General features: G+C 37.5%; 1 protein-coding gene across 4 annotated transcripts in view; it reads left to right on the top strand.

The window, feature by feature from the left end:
• Nucleotides 1-12,405, top strand: part of LOC150108262 (uncharacterized) — a 406,756-nt gene that overhangs the window by 263,101 nt on the left and 131,250 nt on the right. For all 4 annotated transcript variants that reach the window (XR_016548126.1, XM_090390668.1, XM_090390669.1 and 1 more), the window contains one exon: nt 5,201-5,327. Coding sequence is in view for 3 of the 4 variants with exons in the window: in XM_090390668.1 (XP_090246794.1) it covers nt 5,201-5,327 (127 nt within the window). In the remaining variant the exon portion in view is untranslated. The remainder of the gene's footprint in view (nt 1-5,200; nt 5,328-12,405) is intronic.

The raw sequence follows: 12,405 nt of genomic DNA, 5'->3' as shown, positions 1-12,405 counted from the left end.
AACCCTAGATAGAAATTTCTTAGGCTAGACAGTAGAATAGATAATAGTGATTATAGAGATAATAAAGATAGAAAATTAGTAGAAAGTAACGACGTAACAATGTAAAGCTATGATAAATAATGTTCTTGATAGTGTTAAAGATACCAAGCAATTTTATAAGCTAGGTTCTTTTTCCCAAGTACGCAAACAGACAAGTAAGTAAGTCAGGTTTGCGCCTGAACATAGTTCAAGTCTGAGGCAACTCGTGGTAAAGGTGGAGTAAGCTCCGATCACTTTCCTTAGTATTTCCCCCTAATGCAAAGCACATCCCCCTTATGGAGATGTATGATGCTATGTATTAAAGGCAAGGGCTGTGGCCCTTGCCTTTAATGGGGGAAAATGCTAAGGGGGAAATACTTAGGAAAGTGATCGGAGCTTACTCCACCTTTACCACGAGTTGCCTCAGACCTGAACTATGTTCAGGTGCAAACTTGACTTACTTGTCTGTTTGCATACTTAGGAAAAAGGATTAAACCCTAGCTTATAAAATTGCTTGGTATCTTTAACATAGTATACCCAAGTTAAAAAACTTTCTACATCTTACTCTTCCTGAGATTTTCATTTAATATGGTCAAAGCACCTTGTGGCAACTTGTTTAGGTGAAATTTATATGCTCTGCATTACTTCAACCGTGGCATTTTTTTGGGTATGGCTCCCACTGACGAGACCTCAATAAAGGTTGAAACTGGTCTGGGTAGTGGCCCTTGCCTTTAATGCATAGCATCATACATCTCCGTAAGGGGATGTGCTTTGCATTAGGGGGAAATACTAAGGAAAGTGATCGGAGCTTACTCCATCTTTACCACGAGTTTCCTCAGACTTGAACTACATGCAGGTGCAAACTTGACTTACTTGTCTGTTTGCTTACTTGGGAAAAGGGATTTAAACCTAGCTTATAAAATTGCTTGGTATCTTTAATATAGTATACCCAAGTTAAAAAACTTTCTGTTTTGTTTGATTTAAATCCACATTGATATTCTGCTATTTTCTTTTCAGTAATTTCTTTAAGTCTGTCATTTATTATGGAAGTAAAAATTTTATAAACTACATTAAGTAATGTAACACCCCTGTTGTTACTACAGTCAAATTTATCTCCTTTTTATAAATAGGACAGATTATGCCAACATTCTGTCGGTCTGGCATTTCTTCCTTGGACCGGACTGTTGAAAATATTTCCTGTAGCACCAAAGATATTGAATCTCCTCCATGTTTCAATAATTCTGCAACTATATTATCTTCTCCCAGTGCTTTATTATTTCTTACTTTTTTGTATTTTAACTTCAATTTTACTAGTTGTTGGTAGTTTTATAGGAGATATTCTCTTCTACATCAGTGTCCTTTCTTGTTTCTAATTGAATATTTTCCCCATCTTCTTTTCAATTTAATAAATCCTTAAAATATTTTGCCCATCTCTCTACTATTTTCTTTTCCTCTCCTAAAAACTTTCCTTTCTTATCTTTACATCCACTAGTTCTTGGTTGAAATCCTTTTTTTCATTTTTTGGACAGCAGCATAACATTTTCTACTTTCATTTTGAATATTAAGTTCTGTTTCTTTTATTTGTTTCATATTCTTTTTTTTAGTATATTATTTGCTTTTCTTTAAGTTCATTATATCTCTTCTGATTACTTCTATATTTAGCTGTATCATTTGTGTTCTAGCTCTAGTCCTCTCTTTTATAGCTGCATCACATTCTTCATCAAATCATTTTTCATTACGAGTTATTTCTTTTCACCTATCATTTCAGCAGCCACTTCTTTAATCATATTTTCTACTCTATTCCATTTTCCATCAATGCTATCTGTCAGCTATGTTATTTTCAGTTTTAGTTAATTTTGTTTTCAAGTTATCTTGGTATTTCTTAGCTTCCTTTACATCATTACTAAGTTTAACTATGTCCCATAACCCAGCCTTCTTATTTGTCATTTTTATCATATTTGATAATCTTTCTCTTATAATCATTTTAACTAAATAATGATCACTTCACAATTAGGGCCTCTATAGCTCTTAACATAAATGACAGAGGAGAAGTGACGTCTCGAGACAAAACATGAACAATCTGGTTTATGTCATTCGTGCCTGGTACCCTCCAAGTTCCCAAGCAGATTGCTTAATGTGCGAACGATGTGCTTCTTATGAACAGTTTGTTTCTGATTGCAAATTGCATAAATCATCATTTTCATTGTTTTTATCATGTAACATAAATATTCCTGCCACTTGCTTTTGATTTTCTGCTTTCCCAATCTTAACTTTAAAGTCTCTCATAACTAATAGAATATCATACCTTTGTGTCTTACTGCAAACTTTGTCAAGTTGCTCATAAAATCTATCTTTATCAGTTTCTTCTTTCCCCTCAGTTGGTGCATGAGCTAAAATGACAGTAATGCTTCTGAATTTTCCTTTTAGTCTTATTTTACATATTCGGTCATTAATAGCTTTGTATTCTAACATACTTTTCCATATTTTCTTGCTTAATATGAAGCCAGTACCCAGCTGACCAGTTCATTCATTTGGACACTATAAATAATACTATAATGCTGTTTATCAATTCTCCTCTGTCCTTGCTATCACTCTTGTAGTGCAATGAGATCTATTTTATATTTCAGCATTTCATTAGGAACTTCATTCATCTTTCCTATTTGTTTCATTGTCCTTACATTCCATATTACCATTTTGGTATCTGTTCTTCTTATTTCTTCTTATTTTTCTGCCTATTTCGTAATCCAATCATATCCTTTTTCATTCCAGGTCGATTGCCATTAATCAGTTTGGTAGAATTTTTTGTGATTGGGTTGCTAACTCAATGCACGACCCTTCTCCTTTATCCAGGCTTGGGACTGGCTGAAGTGATCAGTACTCAGAGTAACCAACTTGAAGTGGAGTTAGGGAGTAGTGTATGGAGGAGTTGAATCATTGAAAAGGGTAGCCACTCGTTTTCCAAAGGATGCCGTAGTTGAGCCACTGCTGTTTTCATTTGGGGTGAAAATACTACAACCTGAGTACACTAGTGTCCAAAAGCTAAAGACGAAATACATTTTTACCTGTATATGAATAAACTTTCACGACTACAACCAAATGCAGACTTAAATTTATTGCCAGCATATTAATAAATTATATTACTCAAAAAATGTGTTATAATTTCGAACAAATTAAAGTGCAATACATTTTTGGCAAAATTTGCAAATTTCCTAAGGACATAGTTAAGGAATTAATGTACAGTGCTTACAGAAAACTACATGGAAAGACATTTCAGTATGGAATATGTTCATTTGAACTGCAATGCAGCTCTCACATCATTGTACCATGCTTAGCAGCAAGTGATTAAGGAGTTATTGAGACAAACTGGCCCATTCCTCCTCCTCCTTCAGAGCAAGGACAAGACCTTGTTTGTTTTTTGGAGGAGAATTTCAAGCAGCAGTGGTAAATTTTCTCCCTATTGCATCCCATGTTTGGGATGCAATAGGGAGACAGTTTTTATGGATACAACACAGCTTAAAATGTGCTCTGTGATGAGCTGTGGGTAAAGAGACCCAGACTACAGGCCTTCTGGTGTTTAGGCCTATTTGTCACAGATGTCTTGCCACAGTTTGCCAAGATATCTGCATACCTGCTTGAATGGAGCTGACTTGCCATGGTGCGTTGATTACATTTTGCTGTTATAACCAAAAATCTGTCTTCATGCTCAATGGTAGAGCAAGGGCAACCTCTTTGCAAACCTCTGGAACACATTCCACTGGTTTGAAATGCTGCCAGAGCCTGGATACAACACTATGTGAGATTCCAAACTCTCTGGCAATATCAGTAATTATGCAGCCCTCTTCAAGCTTTCCAACAATTCTTTCCCACTTGAAATCATCTAGATGATGTCATTGAGACATTAGAAGACATCCAAATTTGCAATTTTATTTCTTCATGAAAAGAGTCTCCTTCAAACACAATTCGCTTGGTACAGTCTTTTGCCTTTTATCCTGTTGAGTGCTACCACATGACCTCTTTGAATATGATTTGAAAATTTGAATAAGTACCCGCTTTCTACTCAAAATTGTCAGTTATACAAATTACCACAAGCTGATTCATCTGAATTTGCAGGTGTAATTTCAGAAATAGTGTTCATCCTAAGTTTTTGGATACATCAGTGTATTACATAGATGAAACTGGATTGCAAGGAAATGTGGCTAACGATATTAAATCGTTAAACCAATTTTGTTTTGATAATAAAAATCGGAGAATATATTGCAAAAAAATGGTCAAATAACTATCCATTCCTCACACAAAGTATCATGTGGATGATAACAGACACACTGACAAATATGGATAAGGAGGTATTATTCTGCTTTATAAAGCTGTAATACAACTATATATGAATTGCTTTGCACAGATTTGGTTGCCTGATTTTTTGCGGATGAGGAAATGGTGAAGGGGATCCGGAGTCAAGTAACTAAAATGGTGGCTGCTCATTGGTATGCTCCTTATGAGGATAGACTGAGGAGTTATGGATTACAAATTTAGGCAGAGTAAAGGAGATATGATAGAAATATTCGTAAGCTACAAAAGAGGTTTTGTAGGATAGATGCAGAATAAATTTTTCAGCACGTAATAGGATTGTAGAGAAGAAGGGGGGGGGTCTCTCCTGGAAATTAATTAGCAGATAATAGGCAGATATGGAAGGTCCTCCCACAATGATGACTACTTGGAAGTGTCAATAGCAGTAATAATAATAATAAATTGTAATAGTGTGGCAAGCAAGGGGACTATATTTTTTCTCGGAGAGTAGTGAACAATTGGAATGAATGACCACAGAGCATTCTGAGTGCCTTATCAGTGAATGGAGAAAAATGATAAGCATTGTGTGAGTAATGGATAGTGTGGGCCTGTCATGTAGATGGACCCTTGGGGGCTCTATGGCAATACCCATGTAACAATATTATGTTTGCATTATTTATACTGTGTAGCTAATGAAATAGCTGTAAATATTAAAATTTTCCCCCATTTTAGCCAATAGGGGAGAAATTTGTTATGTAAGATGAAAATTTTCGGAAAACAAAATAAATTACTCAGTCAAACCTCTGTTTTTTATGTAAAAATTTATGTTACTCATTGTTATTGTGTAAAAAATATCTGTAAAGTGTTCAAAAAATTTAACATCTAAAGTTTTTTTTAGCTTGAAGAAAAGATCCGCATTTGGTTAGAGGATCCTAATTCACAACAGTGTGATTGGGTGAATCATCAAGAGAGTTGGTGTGATTTAGCTATTTCTGGCATTAAATTCCTTGCTGGCGACCTCATAAGTAAGAGTGATTTTATAGAATATAGCCATAAACTAATTATATATTTCTTACAATATTTCAGTCTCACTTTACTGTTCATTTTAATAAATTATCAGGAGTGAATCATAGTCTCATAATTTATTATAAATTACGAGACTGTAACTACTGCGTTATAGTAATAACTTCAGTTTAATATAAACTGAAATATTCTAAACAAAGAGACAATCTACATTATAATACACATAGAATGTCACACTAAATCACACAGTAAAGTCGCACTAATTGGGTCAGCCACTAACACTACTGGCCTGACCTCTGGTGATTAAAAAAAAATTCTAAAGCTAGAGTCTTGTTATGTGTTTGGCTAGAAATTATTAACAGATAAATTAACAAAAGTTATGCTAAAAGATTACTCACAGATAAATTAGAAACAGTATTAATGGTGGCCAATATATGAAATAAGAGTTGAAAGTATCATTAGAGTACCAAAGTGAGGTTTTGTTAGAAACTTAAAACAGAAGTTGTTGGAAAACTTAAAATACTGGCCCTACGTAATCTCCAAGAGTTGGAAGTTCCATGACATAAAAATTAGGTCACGACTCCGACCAATAGGAAACAACACAGATACACCAAAGACAGAAACACCAAGCCGGCATGACATAGCCTCCACTTTCTCTTATTTTCTAATATTTTCTTAGAGGAGTAACATAGGAATCTTCCCAGAAATAATACTTATTAAAACAGAAGTTATGTGGGCTGAATGCATATCCATATTCTTGGGATTTTTTTTTTTTTGTTAATTCTTTTTGTTTAATAATATTAATACTGCTTTTGTTCTAATTATCTGTTAGTCATTTCTAGCCAAATGCATAACAAGACTCTAGCTATGATGTAATAGCTTGTCTGGTGAGATTGAGGCCAGTAGGACAAATATAAAATTGTTTGTTGATATAGGCACCGGCAGGGAGGGGGTGGGGATTTGAAATGCATGCATCAGCAGATTAGTACAATGAGTGCAAGTTGAGTTATTATGTGGGGACTTCAACTTCGAAGACATAGATTGGAAGGAGGAAAGATCACATAGCAGGAAGGAAATGGAATTTATTCACTTACTTAGAGATAATTACTTGTAGTAGAATGTAAGGGAGGGGACTTGTAGTATGAAAGTTGGGATCTTCTTATAGGGTCAGAAGATCTGTCCATAAATAAAGTGGCTACATTGCCTCCAACTGATAAAAGTGGTCTTGATTTGAAAGGTGGCAAAACATGGAAATTCCAGTTAAGAAGGGGTATGTGTAGAACTACAAGGCAGGTGATTATGATACACTTTGGAGGCAGATTGAAGCAGTACATAGCATAAAGTTTTGCAAGGGAAGGATGTTCACAGTGCATAGGGATTGCCAAAAGATATCTGAAGGAAGTAATATTACACTGCATACCCAAGGTCAGGAGGGCAAATCAGGCAGAAGTCAGATGGATGAGTAATATCATTAAGCATGAACTGCAAAAAAAAAAAAAAAATGTGGAAGTATATAAGGAGAAAGGTGACCAGCTAACTCATGAACAGTACAAGGATCAGGCAAGAAAGGTGACCATCATGGTGAGGAAGGCAAAATCAGATTATAAAAAGAAATTATCAGAACAGGTGAAAGGAAATTCCAAAGGGTTTTTCATTATGTGGCAAGTAGGAGGAAGAATGACTATAGGATGATAATTTTAATGAGTGCAGATGGTAGAGAGGTAACAGAGGCAGATGGAATTGCTGAGCTTCTGAGTGATCATTTTGCAAGTGTATATCATTCAAGTGAAGATATTATTACAGAGGTGACAGGGGCTGGTGTGAGAACAGAGGTTAATGAATTGGAGGTATTCAAGATATTATTATTATGTGACACCTCCAGGGAGTCCAAAGAACTCATCGAGGGAGAGTGTGCCAACAGCATTGAATGATGGAACTCCTTCCAACTACTAACCGTGCCCAAACTTGCTTAACTTTTTTTCTTGGGCCATTAGTAGCAGAGGCTCTACCAATCGACCAACCTTTGCTGACCAAATATTGCAGGATCTGAATGCAAATACAGCTGTGGAATTGGATAGGATATTGGCTTGCATTTAAGAATGTACAGGAGGAACTGGTGATGACATTCACTTGGTTGTTTAAGTCTCTACTCTGCCAAAGTCCCAAGAGAGTGTAAGGAGGACAAAATAATTCCTTTGCATAAAGTAGGATCTAAGTCTGTGGCAACAAATTATAGACCAATCAGTATCTCAGGCGTGGTTAAAAGTACTGGAAAATTGGTCAAAAAGAGAATTCAGGAATGGGTGGATAAAAATATGACACTCTGTCAGGGTCAGCAATGCTTTGCGAAGGGTAGGTCATGCTTTAGTCCCCTCCATGTGGGACACCTGTTCGTGATGGAGGGGACCGCCCAGTGATGGTACTGGCCCTTTTCATTCTTCCTCTTTTTCTTTACTTTTCTTCCCGTATTCTTTGCTCTACTTCTCCTGAGTCTTTTTCACTATCCTTTTCCAGACCACCATCACTGGGATCCAGCGCCCTGCCGCCATGTTTGCCGTGCAGTGCGACCCGTGGACATCCGGAAGGGGGGGGGGGGATCCTGGTAGTCTTGCACTACTTTGGCCCCTGCTTCGGCAAGACGGGTGGTCCTGGATGGCCCAGCCAGGATCAATCGGCTAGTGGGCTTGCCTGCAAGGGTCAACGGTATTGCAGTAAGTCTCTCACCCCATGGTCCAGGGTCGGGATACTAGACCTGCTGCAGTGCCGGTATAGCGTCCAGGGTAGCCCTGCCTTTCCACTCCTGAGCGCATTCTTTGCTTGCTGGGTAGTGGGCGTCCATGTGTGGCTCCGTGGCGGGTGGGGAGCTTTGGTGCCGAATTAAAATTCCTTAAAATATGAATTCTTCATCCTCAAATGTTTCAGGGACCCTAACAAAGTCCCAACCAAGTACTGATAATATAGACACAGCCTATGGAAACAGAAGAAAGAAACAAAAGATATCAGATACTAACAAAAATGTACCAACCTTTTTAATCATTCATGCAACAGGTGAAAACCAATTGGGAAAATGTCACCCTTCTTTATCCAAAAAGGTTTAGAAGGACTGGCAGGATCTCCCAAAACTGTCAAGAAATTACGTTCTGGTGATGTCCTCGTGGAAACAATGTGCAAACAACGTTCCGAGAAACTACTGAGAGCAACAACAATGGGTGGAATACAAATTGCAGTAACACCTCACAGAACACTCAACTCCAGTAGAGGAGTGATATCAGAATGGGATCTCCTTGAGGTTCCTAATGAGGAGATATGTTCAGAGCTTAAAGAACAAGGAGTTACGGGTGTGAGACGCATCCTGATATGCAGGGATGGTTGCCTGGTCCCAACCAAGAACATCATCCTTACTTTTGATACACCTAGACCTCTGACATCTGTAAAAGCAGGGTATCTCAGCTGTCCTGTTAGAATATATATCCCTAACCTGCTGAGATGCTTTAAATGTCAAAGATATGGACATGCCCAAACTGCCTGTTGTGGTTCTACTACCTCTGCTCGATGTGGTAGTAAAGAACATGAAAATAAATCTTGCTGTGAAAAAAAAGCTAAATGTGTCAACTGTCAGGGAGATCATCCAGCATACTCTCGTGCATGTCAGAAATGGAAAGATGAAAAAGAGATAAAAACAGAACAAAACATAACATATCAAGATGCAAAAAGAAAGCTAGCCACCATTACACCTGTTCTACAATCCTCTTATGCTGAAAAAGTAACAATTAAAAAAGTGCAAACAGCAACTCAAACATGTATGTCTATTCCACCATTTGATAATTTCACCATATCTGAACTTTACGATCGTAAGTGCTTCTCTGTTGAACACATTAATCACAAGACCTATGGCCTTACTCCAAAGACAACTTCAAAAATGGTCCCATTCATTGAAAACTCATCTATCAAAAAAATTATGGTGGAGACTTCACTCAAAGATAAACCACCAGACACTCGCACAGAAAAAATGGATACCTGGATACCCACTGACAAAGCAAATTAAGCATACCAACTGACCCTAACAAATTTGATGTTTTGAACACTCTACCAGAGGAAGAGATGGACACTGGCTGTCCATACTTCCCAAAAATAGTGGATAAATATAAATCTGACAAAGGTAAGCCCTCAACCTCTCGAAAACCAGACAAGTCAATAAAATCAAAACAATAGGAACATTTTTACAATGGAACTGTCGTGGGATCCGCCAGAATATTGACGATATCAAGATGTTGTTGCAGAAACACAAACCTTTCTGTTTCTGTCTACAGGAAACTTTCTTAAGACCCAATGAGGACCGTATCTTTAGGAATTTCACTGTTGTACGTAAGGATAGAACTAGAGATGGTCCTGCTCATGGAGGAGTAGCTATCCTAGTGGGCAGTCATACTCCTTTCCATCAGGTCCAACTTAATACTCCTCTAGAAGCAGTAGCAATTTGCTTCTCTGTGGGATTCCTTATTACAGTATGTTCAATTTATTTACCACCAAATGCTGAGCTAAATGAAATTGATCTTGATAACCTTATCTCACAACTGCCTGAACCCATACTTTTGATGGGTGACTTTAACAGTCACAATACTCTATGGGGTAGTGCCAACACTAATAGACGAGGTCGAAGCATTGAAAAAATTCTTGATAATAATAACCTTTCCCTTCTAAATAATAAACTCAATACTTTCTTCCATATGCCTACCCATTCATATTCTGCAATTGATCTTACAATCTGTTCCCCTTTCATTCTTCCACTGCTCATGTGGGACGTTGAAGAGAACATATATGGAAGTGATCACTTTCCTGTTCTTTGTACAATGTCTTCACAGGAACCATGTTCACCCACACAGATACCTATATGGAAAATGGACCAGGCTAACTGGAACACTTTCTCTCATCTTGCAAAATTTAATGCTGATGCCATCAGTCAAACACCTATCAATGAAGCTGTAAAATATATAACAATGCATTGTCCAGGCAGCAACAACCTCCATCCCAAAAACATCATCTCGATTTCCAGTCTATCCAAAGCCTTAGTGGAACCTAGAATGTCAGGCAGCCAAAAAAGATCAACACAGAGCATTTAGCATATTTCGTAGATACCCCACCACATCAAATTTAATAACTTTCAAGCGTGCTCGAGCCAGAGCACGTTTTGTAAGACGTCAGAGTCAAAAACAATCATGGATCCAATTTACTTCATCACTCAATCAAATGACCAGTCCAAAAATTGTATGGGATAAAATCCAGAAAATGAAAGGCAGATATAATACACATTGTTTGTCCACCTGGGACTATAATGGAAATGTTCTTGCTGATCCCAAAGCTATTGCAGATACTTTAGGAGAAACTTTTGCTAAAATCTCAGCAACAGCTTCATATTCTCCAGAATTTTTAATGCTGAAAGAGCAGCAAGAGAAACAAAGGCTTAATTTTTCTACCAACATTCTTCAACCATATAATCAGCCATTTGTCAAGGAGGAACTAAAAAGAGCTCTCCTACAATCTCACCCTAGTGCAGTAGGACCTGATGACATCCATTATGAAATGATAAAACATCTACCATCATCTTCTATGGATCTTCTTCTCTTATTATACAATAGAATACTTGCAGAGGAAGAGTTTCCAAATTCTTGGCATAAGTCAATTGTCATTGCTATCCCAAAACCAGGAAAAGATCCAACACAAGCAAATAATTTTCGACCCATTGCTCTGACCAGCTGTCTTTGTAAGATACTAGAGAAAATGGTTAATGCCAGAGTTCTCTGGTATTTAGAAAGCAACAGTCTTCTTTCCAATACACAATGTGGTTTCCGTAGACATCGATCAACTTTAGATCATTTAGTTCAGTTAGAAACGTGTATAAGAGATGCATTTCTGAAGCGAGAACATCTTGTCTCTGTCTTTTTTGACACGGAAAAAGCTTATGACACAACCTGGAGATATGGCATATTAAAAGACCTCCATAACTTAGGTCTCAAAGGACACCTCCCTATATTTATTAAAAACTTTCTGTCCAGGCGAACTTTCCAAGTCAGAGTGGGAAGTATGCTATCTCAACCATATCTTTCAAGAACAAGGTGTTCCCCAAGGCTCTGTCTTAAGTGTAACCCTTTTTGCTATTAAAATTAACTCAATCATTGAAAAGCTTCCTCCCACTGTAGACAATGCTCTGTATGTTGATGACTTCACAATATACTATCACTCACGTAACATGAGAGTAATTGAAAGACAACTTCAACAAGCAATTGATCATGTCTCTCTGTGGGCTCTTAATAATGGGTTTAAGTTTTCAACAGAAAAAAGTGTCTGTGTACACTTCTGTCGAAAATGCACTCATCACCCAGATCCTGAACTGAGAATGGGACCTACTGTTATTCCAATAACTACGGAAACCAAGTTCTTGGGACTCATTTTTGACAGAAAACTCGCATTTCTAGCACACATTCGTCAACTAAGAGAAAAGTGCAAAAGAACTTTGAAACTCCTTTGCACTCTATCCTCTACTGGGTAGGGTGCTGATCGAGCTTCATTGCTCCATCTTTATCGTGCACTTATACATTCAAAGCTGGATTATGGGTCCCAAGTCTATGGTTCGGCAAGACAGAGTAACCTACGATGGTTGGATTCCATCCATTATCACGGTATACGGATAGCTACTGGTGCCTTTCGCACCTCACCCACTCCAAGTCTCTATGTAGAAGCAAATGAACCAGCGCTATCACTTTGACGAAAACAGTTGTCTCTTAATTATGCCCTAAAAATAAAATCTCTCCCCGAACACCCTACATGGAATAGTATCTTCTCTCTGCATTGGGAAGCTCAATATCACATGCATCAAACTGCTATACATCCTTTTGGTATGCGTATTAAAGAAACTATGCAAGCTGTTAGTATAAATGTTGACAACAGTAGCTACACTAAACATAACAACATCCCTCCATGGCAGGTTTGCACACCATCTTGCAACCTCTCACTTTGTCAGCTACAGAAATCTTATACCCCATCATCCATCTACCTGCAATTGTTTAATGCACACAGAGCAGC

Source organism: Typopeltis vanoorti, chromosome 3 (assembly GCF_054136105.1).
Source record: "Typopeltis vanoorti isolate ZY-2024b chromosome 3, IOZ_Tvanoo_1.0, whole genome shotgun sequence".
Lineage (NCBI taxonomy): Eukaryota > Metazoa > Arthropoda > Arachnida > Uropygi > Thelyphonidae > Typopeltis > Typopeltis vanoorti.
Note: the sequence above shows the minus strand (reverse complement) of the source record. Positions and strands in the feature narration are given on the sequence as shown.